General features: G+C 40.2%; 1 protein-coding gene across 13 annotated transcripts in view; it reads left to right on the forward strand.

Moving 5' to 3' along the window:
* Nucleotides 1–18,472, forward strand: part of DMD (dystrophin) — a 1,973,025-nt gene that overhangs the window by 1,540,564 nt on the left and 413,989 nt on the right. For all 13 annotated transcript variants that reach the window (XR_014470468.1, XM_083174338.1, XM_083174337.1 and 10 more), the window contains one exon: nucleotides 11,653–11,799. Coding sequence is in view for 12 of the 13 variants with exons in the window: in XM_083174338.1 (XP_083030464.1) it covers nucleotides 11,653–11,799 (147 nt within the window). In the remaining variant the exon portion in view is untranslated. The remainder of the gene's footprint in view (nucleotides 1–11,652; nucleotides 11,800–18,472) is intronic.

An 18,472-nucleotide genomic window follows, 5' to 3' on the forward strand; every position in this document is an offset into this window, starting at 1 on the left:
CTGAGGACATGATATGTAACTGGCACTACTGTGGACATCTGTAACAGCACTGCTGAGGACATGATATGTAACTGGCAATACTGGGGACATTTGTAACAGCACTACTGAGGACATGATATGTATGTACCTCAAGATACATCATTGAAATATAAAAATATTCTGAAATACAGAATAATCCATTATCCAAACAGTTTCTGGTCCCAGGCATTTTGGATAAGGTATATTCAACCTGTAATACAAATATATTTTTGTCAGTGACAATTATTTACCCTCCTGCAGCCTAGCAGGTGCTTACATTTATACAATTCTTTTGTATGCAGTACCCATAAGAAGATATTGCCTTTTTGCCAAAAATATCATTAGTTACAGTATTTAGTTATTTCAGTGTCGGACATTGCCTATATCTGGCAGGTCTGTATCCACCCTAGTAAGCTCAGTATCAGTAAGTCAGATGCTGTCTGTGACTGCCCTGGCTACACTGTGACTGGTAGTGACTTCCTATTGGAAGTCCTACCTGTCAATCACAGACACTACAGGCATTCTAAAAAAGGAGGAGTTTCCTCCCGCTGGGACTGCCAGACCAGAATGCAATAAGCAGAAAGCTGGCTTTGTATAGGAAGTCACACTTGCACCCAGGTTCTATGGGCTGTAACCAATGCATTCCATAGAAACTGGGTGTTTGCGCAGTCGCAAACCACTTTATCTGTACATCCATTGCTGGCTCGTATTCTCCTGTCCAGTCATGTGGGCAGCAGCAGCCCCTCTACTAAATGTAAGTAGGTGCTACCACTGGTCATTGTGCTACTACAGGCATGTCAAATATATAAAACAATATTGCCAAAAATAAACAGTAGTTTATTTATTTTTAATTTTGTAGATGAAATTTACAGAAAGTGATTGAAAAGCAAAGGTGGTTTTATATGGTTCTTACAGATGTGTCCAGATACAGCTAGCCTTCTTGCATGTTAAACAGCCTTTCTAGTTGTGCCATTCAATAGAGTGACTGACTCAGTAGCTCTGAGTGTCTTTGCATGCAACTTCTCCAACACAATGCCTCTTATTCACAAAATGGTGCAAATAACACGCACAAGCAGCTTCTACTGATTAGAATGATTTGCAGTACAGTATGTCTATATTCTGTGTGCCACCACAGCGGTACTTGCATGCAAAATGCTGCATTAAAGTGCTTACCAGTAAAACACTGTAATGTAGCATTTTGCATGCAGATACACCCTCAGGCACACACAGAAAATGTGTTTGCTCATTTTGCAATAATACACAATGGAATGGAAAAAGCAGTATGAAAAGATGTTCAGCGCTACCAAGTCACACGGAACTCATGCATTATGTGTAACATGCATGGTAGCACACGGAGGAAAAATGTATGTGAACACATCTGTACTTCAACATTAACCTACATTTAAAAAAATCAGCCAGCAGAATTTTAACTGTTGGTTTCCACAACAAATACGGCACTTGAGTTTTCCATTTCATAGTAAATTCAATCATTTTCCAACTCCACATTGCTGAAATCTTGGTGTTTGGTCTTCTTGCAAGCATGCTTCAAATGTCTGAGATATCCACATAGATTTTCAATAATATTGGTGATGGCCATTTCAGAGTCCAGGGGTTTACTGGGGAATTTTGTGTGTAGAATCCATTGCTTCTCATTGTGTTTGCATCCAACATATAAAAGATCAGTAATGCTTTTAATAACCAGAAGCAGTTAAGTAATAGCGTTTCCCATTTAAATATTGGCCATAAACATGATCAGATGGACCACTTTCTACAGCCTGATTCTTTGTTAATAAACCTCTTAATCTGTTCTATATATGTAAATACTTAATGGTTGACTTTGAGGTATGTTTTGGATCATTACCTTGCCGAAATAGCCAAGTCTCATTTCAGATTCAATTTCTGTACTGATTGTAACATTAACTTCTAGTATGTGTAACTTTTTGTAATCGAATTCATTATTTCTTTCTCCTGAACAAGATGTCCTGTACCATCGGTTACCACACAACTTCAAAGCATGATAGTTCCACCGCAATGCCCATTGTTCTTTTTCTATTCCAAATTGTTCCTCCCAAATATATGTTATGTGGCTTTAGACAGACGTTTAACATTTTATTTCATTGCGCGCAGCCATTTGTCCCCCATCCCCATTTTTTTCTTATTTCTAATGATTGTTTTGAGAACTTCAGGCTTTTATGGTGAGGTCATAGTTATTTTTTCTTCCAACCATACTATACAGATGGAGCCGGGCTCCCTCTTGCTGGCGAATCTCCAGAACGTCACCGCTGGCGATCTGCCAGCAGCCCGGCGTCCATCTGACTGAGACGCGTGTGTGTCTCACGCACACGAGCGTCTCAGTTTCAGGGTGGCGGGGGCGACGGGAACCCTGTCTGTCTCCACTTCAGGGAGATGGACAGGGTTAGGGGGGGTTGCGGGGAGGCGGTGGGGACCCCGGGTGACCGCCGACAAGCCGTATCCATAGCCATATCGTGCGCGCGCGTCCCCTTTCGCAGATACAGATGGTGGGTGGCGGGGGGATGGTGGCTGGCGTCGCCATCGCCATCCCCTGCAAAGAAGAGACCCGCTCCATCTGTACAGTAGCTTTGTGTAAGCCATGCTCAACTGTCAGACACTACTCCATACTAAACATTTCTACAGGTACTTTGCTGTCCTATCTTGGTCCTGCTGTGCATACTGTATATGCCCAACTTGATATCTGATATGTCTCTGGGTGTGCTACTGTTCTTTTAGTAGTTTCCCTTATCTGCAAATTCTTAATGATGTTTTTAACAGTGGAAAGTCGGAGCTGAAAGCGTTTACGTTTTATAGTACTTGTCTAGCCCTAGACTGGGTAGAGGCATCCTCAGAGGATAGAGGGATCAGATTACATTTTCAATCTGAAGTTACAGTGTCTTTATTTTTTTTTAAGGAATAATGTGTCAATCAAGTTTGGAGGCTTTAAAGCTATTAATGAACCAGCAATGGTAACATCAACCATGAAGTTCTTACAGTAACAAAAGGTTAAGATTTTGGGAATGGCCTTCACAGTCCACAGACTATTATTATTGTAATTCTGTGGGGAGATCTCAGATATAAAGTGCATGAAAAACTCTCTGAATAATTCTGAGCTAGAAGAGTTCTGCTTGGAAAAGTAATGCATCAAGTTAGAGAAGGTGGCTCTGACAGGGTGGGAAAACTTTTATACCCAGGAACATCGTCATTTTATTTATTATACTGTTTCTGTTAACTTTGACACAATAAAAATGTCACGTTTAAGTTTATACCCAGTAAAGGTTGGCTTTGCTTGTATTCACATAGAAATTCAGAATCAAATACAGTTGTACTTGATTCTGTAGTGAGATTTCAGTTTTTATCCAGGCCTTTGTTATGTATCATTATTTTCATTTAATTTAATGAATACATTTGAGGATCACTGATTACACCAGTAAGAATTACCCTAAACCTTTTTTCAGTGTTCATTAGGCTTTTATGCTTATTTACACAGGAACAGTTACATAAATACTTTGAGACAATTCTTAAAGGAACCGAAACTAACCTTCTCAATCGCTTTCCGCCAGTCAGGATTCCAATAGTCATTATACCGACATCAGAACCCTGACTGTTAAAACCCAGACAGTTGGGTTCCAACAGGGGCTATTCTCCATCGTTGGGGTCCTTGACCCCCATAGAGGGAGAATAGAATAGGTGGCAAGTGCAGCAAGCCACCGAGCCTGCAAGGGGCTTTGTTGCGCTTGCCCTGCTGCCTGAGTCCAGGCAGTTGGGATTCGGACTTTGGACTAATTACTGTTTGAATCCTGACTGTCAGCAGGCTATTCCCCACCCTCTCAGCCTTCCTGATCAAATAAAGAAAGGACTGTATGAGAATGGTGGCTGCGATGGTTGTGATTATGTAGTGAAATGCTATAGCTTCTTCTGTGCAAATACACCCACATTTACCAAAAACCCATGGTATGTGGACCAGTTTTTCAGTTTCTGTAGGGGTGAAAAAAGATGGTGTAAATTCAAATGGCACTTTCCCTTTAAAAACAATGTGAAACCACCAAATATGTGAGGATTACAATAAATACATAGACCTGGTATATTCTCCTCTTTGTTCTTTGTAAGAGAGGGCAGCAAGTAACAGATAATTTCTGAAAGAGACTGGTCCTATAAATCCATTAGCACAGGATTTTAATGTTGACCACAAAACAGAAGAAAATCATGGTGCAGCACTTTAAAAACATAGACAATTTTAATGTACGTAGCACTTACAAATTGTAGACGATAATAAAAGCAGGTAAATAAATCCAAGGTGCAAAGCAGCTACAACAGCAGTGGGTCTCCAATAGGGCCAGGATGTAAGGACATCAGCAGAGGTCCATCCCCACGGGTGCGCCGGTTCCCCGATCAGGAGTAAGCCACACTTAACGCGTTTCAAGCTCTCAGGAGCTCTTTGTCAGTACAGTGGTCCAGACTTTACATTTAACCACCGTTCCCTGTTTTTTCACCCCACAAATGGACTTTGGAGGTTGAGGTTTGTTCTGTACAATTTTGAATCCATGTACAATATATTACACATTACAGGTACACCGTAACCAAACTGTATTTATAGATTATTTTCAACTAATAATAATAATAATAATAATAATAATAATGTGTCATGAGCCACCCCGGTGGCTTATGCCTACTTTGATTAATTCTTGTCAGTTTCTGTGAGCTTCCAAGATTCTGTTTCTGGTATAGGACTCACTTGTGGCCTCCTGTGGTGAGCCTGTGCTATTGCAGCTCTATTCTGTGTGACTGTTTTGCATACAAGGCTGTTGTCTTATTGAGCACATTATTTCGGCAGCTCACCTGGAGGTAATCTGTGCTACATGAGGCTGGTGCTTCTCCAGCAGTGTTGATTTGTTCTTGCTCCTGTTATAGGGACTGGTGACGCAGATACTGATGCCAGTGATAGCTTCAGTTCTCATATGCTAGCTTCCAGCTAGTAGTTTCTAGCTGCCTGTGTCCAGTTACCAGCCTCAGTTCTACCTTTGCGGTAGTCACCTGCCCTTCTGTTCGTTCCTGTGTCCACAGGTACCTGCCCTTCTGTCAGCTTCAATCTGGTTCCCCTGGCTGTGCTCTGCCTGTCTTACATGCAGAGACCATCTGCTTCAAGCTGGATATTTTCCGTTGTTTGTGGACTTGTGCAGTATGCCTCATTCCAGTTCTGATAAACCATAAATGCCCCACTGTGGGGCCCAGGTGTTTACTCATTATATTCTGATTGCCAGATTCCTGATTACCTTGTTATATTTCTTGTCCACCGTTTCATCCGGGTACTCTGGGCAGTTCGAGTTTGCTGCAGGTTTTGCGCCTTTACTTGGCGTCTAACCCAGAGGGGTTATTTTTGTTACAGTACCTCTCATACCTTTGTGTGATTTGCAGTGCCTTTTGTGTGATCTTATATTGTGTCTTTTGCGTGGTGTCTTTTTCTTATGCATGTGACTAGGTTGCTCTTGATCTATGGTTAGTAGCTTCACCTCTCAGTTTTTGGCTCAGGAGCCATTAGTAAGTGTTATTTTCAGTAGCCAGTTTTCACCTTTTGACTGCTAATGAAGGGTCTCTGGTACCTTGTAACATCTTAAGACCTGGTGGCACCAGAGTTGGGGCAGACCTAATTTGCCCCTTCAAATGTGGCTATTAAAGGCCAAGCTTTAGCATCTGCAGGTTCCAGCTTCCCTTGAGGAAAGATCAACAGAGGTGGTGTAGGACTCACTGTGGCCATCCTAAACAGCGGTCACAGCTTAATGTTTATAGAGTACTTTTCTCCCAATATGACTCAAAGTGCTTTACATTTACCTCTACAACACACAAAACAAAACAACAGTGGATATTAGTAAAACTCTTGAGAGAACAGAAAAGTCTTTAGTCTATTTTTTAAGGATAATACAGTGGGGGGCCTTTTGCACTGTGCAGATAATGGCGTTCCATAGCCACAAAGCTGAAATCTCTACCCCAGGCAAAGAGTTCAGGCAAAATCTAGTTATTGTAAATAGTCCATCAACTAAGAATGAAGATTTTTTTTTTTTTGCTTTCTAGAAATGGGCCTTAGAAACTAAGTGCTAATAAGACACACCTATGTTTTGTAGGTTAGTTATTTTCAGATATCAGCCACATAAGGATAAAAATTGTAAAGGGCCTGTTGTAAAAAGGGGAAGAGATGTGACCAGTAAGGTGTGGGTTTGGCCAGAGCCCCACTGGTGTACACCCCTTACACCAGCATTTTTCAACCACTAGTGTGCCTCAAGCTGTTCTCAAGTGTCCCACCAGATCTACATCTGCCCACACCAGTTTAGAGCCACCACCACCTGTTCAGCTGTAATTCACTGGTCTCTTGTTTTCATGTGAGGGACAATGTATTTTTATTTTTGTTACCTGTGGGGACCAGTGTGATTGTTTTTTTCATATGGGGGGGGGGCAATAAGTTTGTATTTTTTCCCTGTGGGAGCCAATGTGTTTTTCCCTGTCGGGTCTGATGGTGTTCCTTGCCAATTTTAAAATCTTATTTGGTGTGCTGGCAGTTAAATAAAAGTTGAAATTCACTGCTCTACGCTGTCAGCCCTACATGAATACCTAAAAGTATATTGTGTGAAAACTAGAAATACAATTTTAATGCTTATGATGATGAGACTATTTTTATGTGGAAGCTTCGAGCTGAGGTATTAATCTGGCCCGAGGTACTTGCTCCATTTTTGGTCAGTTTAGTTTTACTTTGAACTCAATTGGCAATGCAATTGTAGTTTACATATATTACTCATATGGGTCAATGATTTCTAAATCTCTAATGAAGAAAGTTTTGCTAACCAGATGAACAAACAAAGCTAATAATATAATACATATGTTCAATATTAATATATCTGTTAAGTGAACTGTTAAAACATATCAATTGTAGCATATAGAATGCACATATGACCTTGTAATCCTAAAAGCAATACAATGACAACATCATTTCAATTTAGTATGGGTGTAAATAGCAGGCAGGTACAGAACACCAACACAGCAGCAGATTTATATCATGGACAAAAGCACAGTGATGATGAATTAGTCTTTTATTAGCTCAAACAAACAAGCATGCATTAATTGGGAATGCAAGTACAGCTCAACATGAGAAGAATTACTATCACACATGAGATGAAAGTCAATCACTCTACTCCACCAGTGGGAGAGTAGACTGTAACCTGTTCTCGATTGATATCTTTGGTAATGAAATAACCCACTTGGTTTAGCTTTGGATGTTTAACAAACTGCTTGGTCTTTTGTAATCTTGCCAAACACAGAAGGATATGATAAGTCTCACCCATCTCCTAGGAGATTAATATTGTTTTGTAAGCAGAATAATACACTACATTTTAATTGTGCAGCCTTTTAAGGTGAACTTCAAGAGGATTTAAACTGGGCACAGGTACACTACATCAAGAGGACACATAATTCTCTACATCCTCATGGAATTTCAGTCAGCAGAAAAAATACATCATAGCAGTTCTTGAGCCTCTGGAATAGATACTCTTGTGTGCTGCCAATTCACAGTCATGGTTTAAATTTTAATTGTGCTGCTGCTGCTGCACCACCATAAAGACAAAGTTAACATTAGATCTGAAGGAGAATGGAGTGTTACTAAATCTGTCTTGTAGTCCTTCTTAATATCATCATTTTTAGTTAAGCAACCTTAAAAGAAAACAGTTATTTCTCTATCTGGTTGTAGTGGGTTTTGATAAATGATCTGAATGTGGAACCAGGCATTCCAATTTAACATGCTGGTAACACAATGAGGTCAATTCAATTAACTCACCCCCGTGAGTCCATGCAAGTAAATTCTACTATGTGCTGCATGTTTGGTAGCTCCAGACTCACTACTTTGTGTTTATAGCCTCATAGAGCTGTAAGAAAAATCAGCGTGTCCAGGGTGAGATCTGCCTGCAAGGGGGATTATTGGAAGTACTGATGCCACAGCAATTCAGCCTCTTGCAGTTAATTGAATTTTCCCATATCTGCAATATCTTGTTGAGGAGAAAGTGTGTTAATCTCCTATTTGAAGTGATTAGTAGGGATAATGATCCGTTGAGCTATATCTTCCAAGAGATTTGTCCATTCTATGAGCATGGCTAGGATGACTAATAGCTACTTGTCCTATTTCATGGTTCTTCCATAGAGAGGTAATTTAAAGAGAGTAGAAAATACTAGGTATATGCAGGTTCTGATTGACTGGGTTCTTAATGCCAAAATTAACGCAAATTTGGATTTACCCAGATTATTCCTATTGGCTATTGAAAACATATTGGGAATTTATTTATTACAGATGTCAATTATGAGTGTTTGAGGTTTTTTATTGCATAAGTCCAAATAAGTCACTGTCGACCATAAGTGGTCAAACTAGTGACTGTCGACCTAGACATTGTCTATCTCTTATACCATAACCGTTCCCAAAACCCCCATACCCAATGGCTGTTTACATGCATTTAGGGCAGGCTTGGGGACTTTCAAAGATGTTTTGGATGTGAGAAAAAATGCTACCTAGAACCATCTCACAAATAACTTGGAATACGGCATTATTGTCTTTATAAAGCCACATCGTTTCCTACAGGTTCTGCCTTCGCATGAAAACAAATCATAAAGGATAGTAACTGAGGGGAACTTTAAAACCAGTGTTTAAAAGAACAAAAAAAAAATCAAGCCAAGTTTAAAACAAGCCAGAAGCTCTTGGTAAATCTGTAATAGCACTGAAAACGTCTCCCTCTGGCATACCTGTTCATACTAAGAACAAACACTGTTTATAAAGGACAAACTCTGTCACACTCCAATTGGAATGATGGTGTATCTGAAATGAAAAGATGCTCCTGAGACACAAAGGGATAAAGAGATCATGTGCTCTGGATTCATCTATGCCTCATACGCTTCAAATCTACTCTTTCCTGCAATAGCACTTTTTATATGACTGGAAAAAATTTAAATACTTTAACAATCATTTTATTTATTTCAGTATTTTACTTAACAAGATTAAATTATTTGCCTAAATAAAAAGTGTCTGTAGTGTTTTCTGTTTTTTAAGTTCAAATTGCAGTCATTATTCTGACCTCACATGGGGCCCAATTCAGACCTGCTCATTGAGCTGCGAGTGCCCAAAGCCCAGCGAGCAGGTACCTGCCACCCCGCCTAATGCACGCCCCCCCCCCCCCCACCCCCGCACTTCCCAATTCCCGTGCATGGCTGCTTACACAATGGTTCCCAACTGTGTGCCTAGGCCTCTGCGTGCCTCATGACTCTTGCCGGGGTGCCGGGGTGCCTCAGGTTGGTCGTCCAGGTGGTGGCTGCCAGTCATAAAATATGTGTACAATCAGAAGCAATTCTTATACCTTAGCACATAACTGAACTTAAAGATGACATATAACAAAATCTACTTCATTTTATATTTTTTCTAAAAATAAAACTGGCCTAGGGGTGCCGTAAAAAAATTCTGATACTCTAAGGTAACGTGATTCCAAAAAGTTGGGAGTCACTATCTTAGCGATAAATAATGACCCATTGTCAATTGACAGTGCCTGCGATTGCTGAAGTGAGCTTTTGTGTTGGATGAATGAACAGACAGACAATTTAAGACCACACCTACAGTATGTTACATTTGCTCAGCATGGCCTGCACTCTTATATTTGAAGTGCATTTATGTGCTGTATGTCAGCTCTGGAAAGTGAATGGATGAAAGGTTTTTTTTTTTTTTTTTTCTGGGTAATTACTTCTTCAGTTTGGAGCACTTACATGGTAGTGCATAAGATGCTTACAAAGAAGCACCTGTTTGGCTTTGCTGCATTACTGTCCTAGGTACTGTTGCCTAAAAAAGGGTGGCAAGAATCCATTTCCTAAATGGAGCCTTCACAACATGAAAACATGGGTGTTAAACAATCTAATAAACCCATTTATGTGGTAATCACATTTTTAACCTGCTCATTTTAGTGTATTGCCCCTAATCCTCTATTCAGAAGAGACTCAATTTTGCCACTCCATGAAGCAATGGAAAGTCACAGTTCATTTTTTAGTAGCACAGAAAGTAATTTAGAGGAGAGTGTTCTGAATTTTGTCTGCGACTCAATGCAGTTGCTTTTTCACTGTTCAGGTAATCAACACTTGTAGAAGTATGTACTGCAGAATTGAAGGCGGCACCATGTGGAAACTGCATACAGTAGTTGAATTGTTTAATTTACATCAATACGTGTGTTTCAATCAATTATGTTTAGGGGTATACTTTCCTTTACATGAATTTTCAAAAACCAGTATGACCTGTTGCAATAGCATTATCCCAAATGCAAACTTTTTCTGCCTTTATACTTAAATGTAGGAAATAAATGGTAAAGATAATTTAAAAACAAAGATTTAATTGTATTTGTTTCCTGTGCAAAATAAGCATTGAATGTAATTATTTTGTCAGAAGTTATTGCTTTTCTGGAATTTGTGTGTATTCTACAGCGTACAACAATTATTGATTGCTACATTTCAAATTGAAGCTCTAATTGCAATTCACTTCCGCATCATTTGACATTCATTTACAATACAGCAAGTTCATAATGAGCAGTACATTGTGTTGTCTTTGTCTGAACCACCTAGGCATGTATGACTGGCAAAAAGTGGGAATTCATAATAAAATTCTTTACTGGTGGTTACAAATCGCACAACAAGACTGTGTCTTGCCTCAATATGAGTAGTTAGTGATATACATAATAAGCTATTAACCCTTTGAGTGCCAAGTGAATTTGTGAAAATAGGTGTGAAATTTGCCAAGCAAACATTTTCATTCATCATAATGACCTACAATGGTTACCTTATTTAGGAAATATAATCTTTTTTTACACAACTTATTTTATTTGACTTTATATAACAAATGTGAGCAACGTGGGCATTTTTTAACTGCTCTTTTGAACATCTCTCACATAGATATTGGTACTCAAAGGGTTAATGTGTACTGAGATATTTTATTAAAGTACATGAAGTTAATTTTTATTTAAATAAGTAACAAAGAAAAATGTCAACCAACATAGAATTGTAAGTTTCAATTTTCTCAGACATTTTAATTGACTCTTGTTTTAGACTTATTTTTTAAATGGATGTACTGTATGTTTTCAAAGGACAGGTAAGTATGGGGTTAATTTTTATTTCTAACTAGCTGAAAGTTCGGGAGGATGTTTCTTAATAACAACACAGGGAGACCATTTAAAAAAAATTGTGTGGGAGATTATTTTGATGAGAAGATAATCTAATTATAAACAGCAAGTGAATTAGAAAATGTTTTAAAAAACTTTGGTTAAAAATCATTATATATTTATGTAATTGCACTGTAGTTAGTATATTGCAAATAATTTGTTGGAAGAATCTTTACTGAATATTATTAGGGTACTTTACTATAATAAAAATGCATTCCTTAATTAAAACATAACAGTAGCTTATTTCTAAGGCTATTTAACCTCCAGGCCAAACTGCTTTCCTGTAATCATTGGTAGAACAGTATAGATGTTTTCTTATGTTGGTATTACACATTATCTAATGCTTTAAATTACTTTTTTTATTTTAGATTTACATTTTCTATTCATATATTCCTTTCGTTTGTAGGCCTTCCGAGCGGAAATAGCACCAATTAAAAATAACATAAACCAAGTAAATGATCTTGCACACCAATTCAATGCAACTGATGTCCAATTGTCTCCATACAATATCAGCCGCCTTGAAGAGTTGAACACCAGGTGGAAACTGTTACAGGTAATTGTCTTGGTCTTTATGTATAACCCCACAGCTCGTTTTTGTTGTGTCTCATTCAAAAGACGTACAGCACATTTTGTGAGTGTAGTAGTGGTGCTGTAGTCACTGCCTACAGGTGTCCCAGTTCTCAGACATAATGTTATTTTTAATGACAATTAACTAATTATATATTAAATAAGGGTACTTATATGTTAGTTGGGCGCCCACTAAGCTATTTGCTTTGTTTTCTGCATCCCCTCGCGGGGCTCGCTATGCTTGGTACGCTTTGGGCTGCACTCGCCACACTACAGATGGAGCGCCTCTCACTATTGCTCCGCCAGCGACAGAATCTGGCCGCTGGCGATCGTCGGTGGAGAGGCTCCCCATCTGACTGAGACACGCGTGCATCTCACACACACGCGCGTCTCAGTTTCCCGTCGGCGGGGGGACGGGAACCCTGTCCGTCTCCGCTTCAGGGAGACGGACAGGGTTAGGGGGGTGGCAAGGCGACGGGGACCCGGGGCGACCCTCGGCGAGGAGGCGGGGACCCGGGGGGAGCCCCATTGTAAGGCGACGCGTGCGCATCTTGTGCGCGCACGTCCCCTTACGGCGGCTGGTGGGGGATGGTGGCTGGCAAATCTTCTGCCATCCCCTGCAATAGCGAGAGGCTCTCCATCTGTATCTCAACTCCATGCCGACATGGATAGTGGGGGTATGAGCATACTAACTATAGTGGGCGCCCAACTAACATATAAGTACCTAAATAAGTTGTAGATCCTGTTTAGACCACGGTGCAACTATGATACATAATCAAGGCCGGGGGGGCGGGCGCTGGGTGAACAATGCTCCATGGGGGGGTGGCGGATGATGCTGTGAGGTCCACCAAGTCACTCCATGGGGGGGGGGTAGATATGATCCAATTCTTTGCAAGCTCTCTGACCGGGATCTTACTGTCCAAGAACACATTGCAATATGCGATCACAATGATCCGGTGTACCAGCACATGCAGGAACAAGGGATCTGAAATTGTTTCTCCTTTCAGGCGTTGCAGTGAAGGAGGCATTTCCCTCCCCCTTGGAGTGACTCCTGAAATGCAAGCTGAAATGTGTGATACTCAAACGGGTGTTTCTGTACCCTATCCAGAAATGTAATTGATTTGGCCACTTTTTAGCAGCAAAACCCTGTATTAATGGGCATGCATACGTTGCATACACACCCAAAGGGGAGGAACAATTAAATTGCTCTGCATTCTGCCCACTTCACTAGGAAGTGGGTGTGATGCAGGAGGGTGGCCCATTCTTCCAGGGAGAGGTGGACTACAACGTTTCATTTTATCTGACTTTCTTTGTATGTTTAGATTTTATTGTAAAAGCTTTTGGTTTAAACCTTATACATTACTATGTAGTTTAGATTTTGCACATTGCTGTAGAATTATTTTTCCCACCCCATTCAATTTTATTAAAATATGTAAAAAGTCAGACTTAAGCATTCTCTTAAATCCCTAGAACTGCAGTGTGCAGTATTTTTATTTTTAAGACATTTCTTTGAGTAGCCATTTTGCTCCTGAGCATTTTGAAGTCTAGATACTGGAGGTCATTCAGGTTGATTCGCAAAGATGAGAAATTCGCAGCTTTGCGAGTCAACCAAACGCTTCCTGCCGCCGGCATGACAGTTCATCCCCCCCCCCCATGCCGAATCTAAACCAAAAATATCTCACAATTCGGCAAAAACTACATCTTTCATTCACATTCATTAGCTGCTTTTTCCTCGCACAACACTTTCCATTAGCCTCCATTTATTCAAACATTCCTGAAAACTCATCTTTTCAGATAAACATATCAATTCCAGTACCATCCAATTAACCTACATGAACTATGTTACCTGATTATCTCCACTCTATTCTGTTATAAATGATCAATATTCCTCTACACAATTTACACAAGATTTACACATATTCTATCTCAATTCACATTTCCATACACAAAGAAAACTTTGACCCAAAAGATTACTGTATGATTGGATCTTATAGCTCCACTAAGCACATGTTACCCTTGCCATTTCGCAGGACCAATCTGCAATATACAGCTCTTAACCTTATGTATTAAACTCCTATTTTCATTGAGATGGTAAGCAGAACCATTTTACCCCTATCTCTGTCTGTTATTTCCCGGTTTGCTTTATTACTGTGTTCCCAATTGTAAAGTCCAACAGAATATACTGACATTCAGTGGTTGAAGTGAAAATTTTGAAGTGGGGGTATGGTAAAGAAGAAATGTCCTCTTGCGCGTGCCGAAGGCACTTGCGCTCCAGAAATCTGCGTGGCCATACAAAGGGGGGGGGGGGTGTCATACAAAAGGGGCTTGTCCTTAACTGTAATGTACCACACCATATACCCACGGAATGAGGGATCTAGAGAGGAAAATAGAGATCTAGAGAGGGATGAGTTTAGTATACCTGCAGATCAGATACTGGCAGTCAGAATACCGACACCAGCATCCCAACTAGCGGCCAGGTACCAGAATAACTGGGGATATTGATGTCATGGATTATACATATGCAGGTGGGTAAGTGTTAGGACATGGTGGGGGGGAAGGTTAGGTTTAGCCAACAGGGGGGGCTTAAGGATAGGGCACTGGGTGGGAGGGTTAGGTTTTGGCTATGGGGTACAAGGGTTAGGCATTAGCGGGGAGGGCTAGGGATAGACTGGTATGGAGGTGTGTTTAGAATTAGGCTGTAAGAAGGGAGTGTTAGGGGAGGGTAAAGGGAAGGTGAATATTCTTACCAGAATGCATTGCTGTAGTTTCCCTGATGCTGTATATTACTGTGCAGGGGCAGATACAGAAGAAAATTAAGGGGGATGGGGCACCTTGATAGCGGCAGGAAATTAATTAGCTGTGGCAAGTATAAGCAGTGTGCACTCCACATGTACAGAAGACCCCCTCAGTTACATGACCTCCCTTTAGCAATAAATGAACCCCCTCCTCCTCAGAAGGAGCATCATCTCCCCCTAGCACAGAATAGTTCCCTCCCCCTTAGGACATATAGTCTGACTCTAGTATAGAATTGCCTCCCGCCCAGTTACTGTAGATAGCTAATCTCCACTGTAAAAAAATAAACCCTGCAGTGCATGCTAACCCAATCCAACTCCCCCCTCTCCTGCCAACACAGAGCAGGACATTTAATTTTAAACACTTACAGACTGGCTCAGGGGATGCCGATAACAGTGCTGGCCTCCCGACCAGTGCTGTCTCCACTCTGTGTCCCCTCCGAGTCCTGCATACTGTATACATCTGATGGCGTGCCAGAGGAGCGCAGACAGAGGCAAGGGGCTGCTGCACTTGACTTTACTGATGGACGCGTATCTTCCTCCTGTAGCTGCACTAGCTTGCATCCGACCAAGACAGCGTGCGTAAATGGGTGATGCGCAAAGAGGGCGGGGATGCGTGTGACAGGCGGCCCCCGCACTCCAATTAGTAGACGGGGGAACTTCGCAAGGAAGGCATGAGCAGGCTGGTCAGAACGTGTCCTGTGGTACCTGGCTTTTTTCTTTTTTTTAACTCCCATATGAAAGTGGCGGTATAGCATACCGTCCCATACCACCCCACTTCGACCACTGCTGACACTATATAAATACATTTAAATAATAAAATAATTAATAATACATATCAGCCACCACATTACACAAAACACACGCAACAATCTTAAACACAACAATATTTTCTCGTAGTTAAAGAGGTCTTAAAATTAACATTGTGATATAAGTTACAAACTAGCTGAAGAAAGATGGAGTGGGCTCGTTTCTGGTGTCTTCTTACATTTCAGATTATTTTACCTAGTAAAGATTACTCACTTGAGACCCTGTTTCTTCTTAATAGGCTAAATTTGCCTATTAGTTTGGAAATAATTCAATTTTTTTAATAAGTTTATTTTTCAGCAATAAGGTTATATAAACTACAGTACCTTTACTATGGTATACCTCCTTTTATACCAAATTGAGGTGCTTTTTGCTACTCCATGTGCAAGGCCACAAGACATTACATGGGCCCTGATGCCAGAGAAGGGTTGTGGCCATGCTCTGCTTATCATAGAGTGTGGGAATGTTGCTCCAACTCTCTCGGTGAGCAGGGTTCCTGTCAGGCCCACTAGACATAACTGGGCCCAGGTAAATCGTACCCACCCCACCCCCCTCTTGGCCTTCCTGTCCATATGTGCTAAAAATAAAACAGAGATAAAGCATAGGGTAAGCAGTACTCATTTTTACAGGCCAATTAATCCCCACAATTGATGCAATTTTGCTTGACATTATTAACTTTATTCTTTGGAAATTGCTTATCAGCCTTCACAAAAAGTTTAGGCTGCAGGTACATTTAAGAGTTTGTCTAACCAAAATTATTCTGCTCTGTAATTTCTTTCAAGTGACAACTGCAATAAATACCTAGGTCTGTCAGTCATTGTTTAGGTTTCGTGCAGTATATGTAAATCTCTCCTGGCCCCACATGCAGCATATGGCTACCCACCTGCACAAGAAAGTATAATCGCTCAGGCATGTTATGCCTTACTTGCCTTTGAATTGTTTCTTTAATACCTTATAACAAAGATCTCAAAATCTTGATGCAAAAAATGTACTTCCAAAGAACATATGTTGCTATTGTCAGTGGTGTGATCATGCCTATGTAAATTAGACAAGCTGGGATTTAAATCTGCAGCCTGTAGTACTTTTTAGTCATTATGCTGGCCATTTTCAGTGGGAACAACATTATTTACAGAGAAACGTTATGTAACAAGGTACATGAGGGAGACATTCTTCAATGGAAGAAAGGTATTAGAAATCGAAGACATGCACCGAGACTAGAGGAAGGTGGATTCGGGGGAAATTTAAGGAAAAGTAACTTCACAGAAAGGATAGTGGATAAGGGAAATGTCCTCCTGTCAGAGTTGGTAGTGGCTAAGACAGTATAGCAATTTAAACAAACATCCTTGGGCTAGGCATATAAATATCCTTACAAAAAACAAAACAGCAGTGTATATATATATATATATATATATATATATATATATATATATAAATTTAGGAATATTTTTTCTACATTAAAAAAATGTAATAATGCAATTTAATTGGTCCCATTAATAAAATCTGTTTATTGTGTTATTTAAAGCTCATATTGTTGTATTTTATGTATGCCCACCAAGCTTATTGCTCTAATTGAAGATCACTCCTGTGCCCATTTCATTATTTACAAAACTGTATGTTCCTAATTAGCATTATAGTTATAGTTGTTTTGGCAGCACCTCCTGGTGTAGTAAAAATTATACAAGTAGTGAATACATGACAATAATCATTTTAGAACATTAAATAATGAAAACAGTGAGTTTCTTAAAAAAAAATATTGTATTTTTTTGTTAATAAGGGGTGTAAGTATCATCCTAGTAGTCAGTAAGTCAAATCACCTACTTTGAAAAACTTTGGTGCTTCCCCAATTCATTATACAGGTAACACCGGAGGTTTCACTGTAATCTTCTGCTCACCTGTCATTCCTGGAATTTTATTGCATGAACGATATCATCCATTCTCATTTACCTGCTCCTTCCAATGGGAAGGTGTCCTGGGTTATGAGGAGAGGTCCATTAGGATCCCTATGCCAGTTTTCTTCTCCATTCCATTATAACTTATTTTCTATGTAGAAAATGTGTTTAACCTTTTTCCTGGATGTGAGTGTGGTCTGACCTGTGTGTGTGTGTGTGTGTGTGTGTGTGTGTGTGTGTGTATATATATATATATATATATATATATATATATTTGTTGGAGAATCCACATTCACGGCCAGCCCCTGTCAGCATAAGGGGTGCTCCACTAAGAAAACATCAAACTGTGTTCCAAAAATAGCGTAGGTGTAGAACTGTATAAGATCCACAAGGAGAACTCACCAATAAGATCAACAAACACTTTAATGGTACTTTTATGGATAAATTACATCTTACTTTTGTAGTCAGTCGACGTTTCGGCCACTAGAGGGCCTTTGTCAAGACAAGTCACAAAACACTTCCGTACAGCACAGAAGATCCCAGTACACTGATCCCATCTGAAGTGTTCCCTTATATAGCAAATTAATGAGCTCATTCACTGCAGCCTTGTGAGAGGCATACTGGTACCTGCAAGGTTCATACATCCTGAGTCACAAGCTCTAAATGCAGCTCATCTATTGGTCCCCCGGCCGAAATTCATCAAATTCAAGATGGCCGTGCGTTCCACGCCGGCAATGGTGCGTTCCAGCACCAGCCAGCGGCGTTAATACTCATTTTCAGGACATATGTTGCACTGAACACTCATTCTGTGGGGTTTGAGTAAACTTCTCAGGTAGAATACCTGAGTGTTAGGTTTCTTAGTTGTTTAGAAAGCTACCGTTTCTCGCAGTCAAATATATATGCTCAGACAGGGCAAGATGGCCATGCGTTCCACTGCGGCTTTCAATCATTATTTCTAGCTATACCTATATATGCTCATTTATGTAATCCTAATATACCTGGAGTGAAGGTATGTTGCCTGTAAGGTCATATAACATGTATAGGTTATCCTTTAGAATATATAATATTACTGATAGCTAAATAAAAATGGCTGTGCATTCCAGCCATATCCCACAGCTATATATAACCAACCCCTAGGTGGCTTATACATAAGGGAACACTGATTTGGATC

This window comes from Crinia signifera, chromosome 2 (assembly GCF_055691185.1).
Source record: "Crinia signifera chromosome 2, ASM5569118v1, whole genome shotgun sequence".
Classification (NCBI taxonomy): domain Eukaryota; kingdom Metazoa; phylum Chordata; class Amphibia; order Anura; family Myobatrachidae; genus Crinia; species Crinia signifera.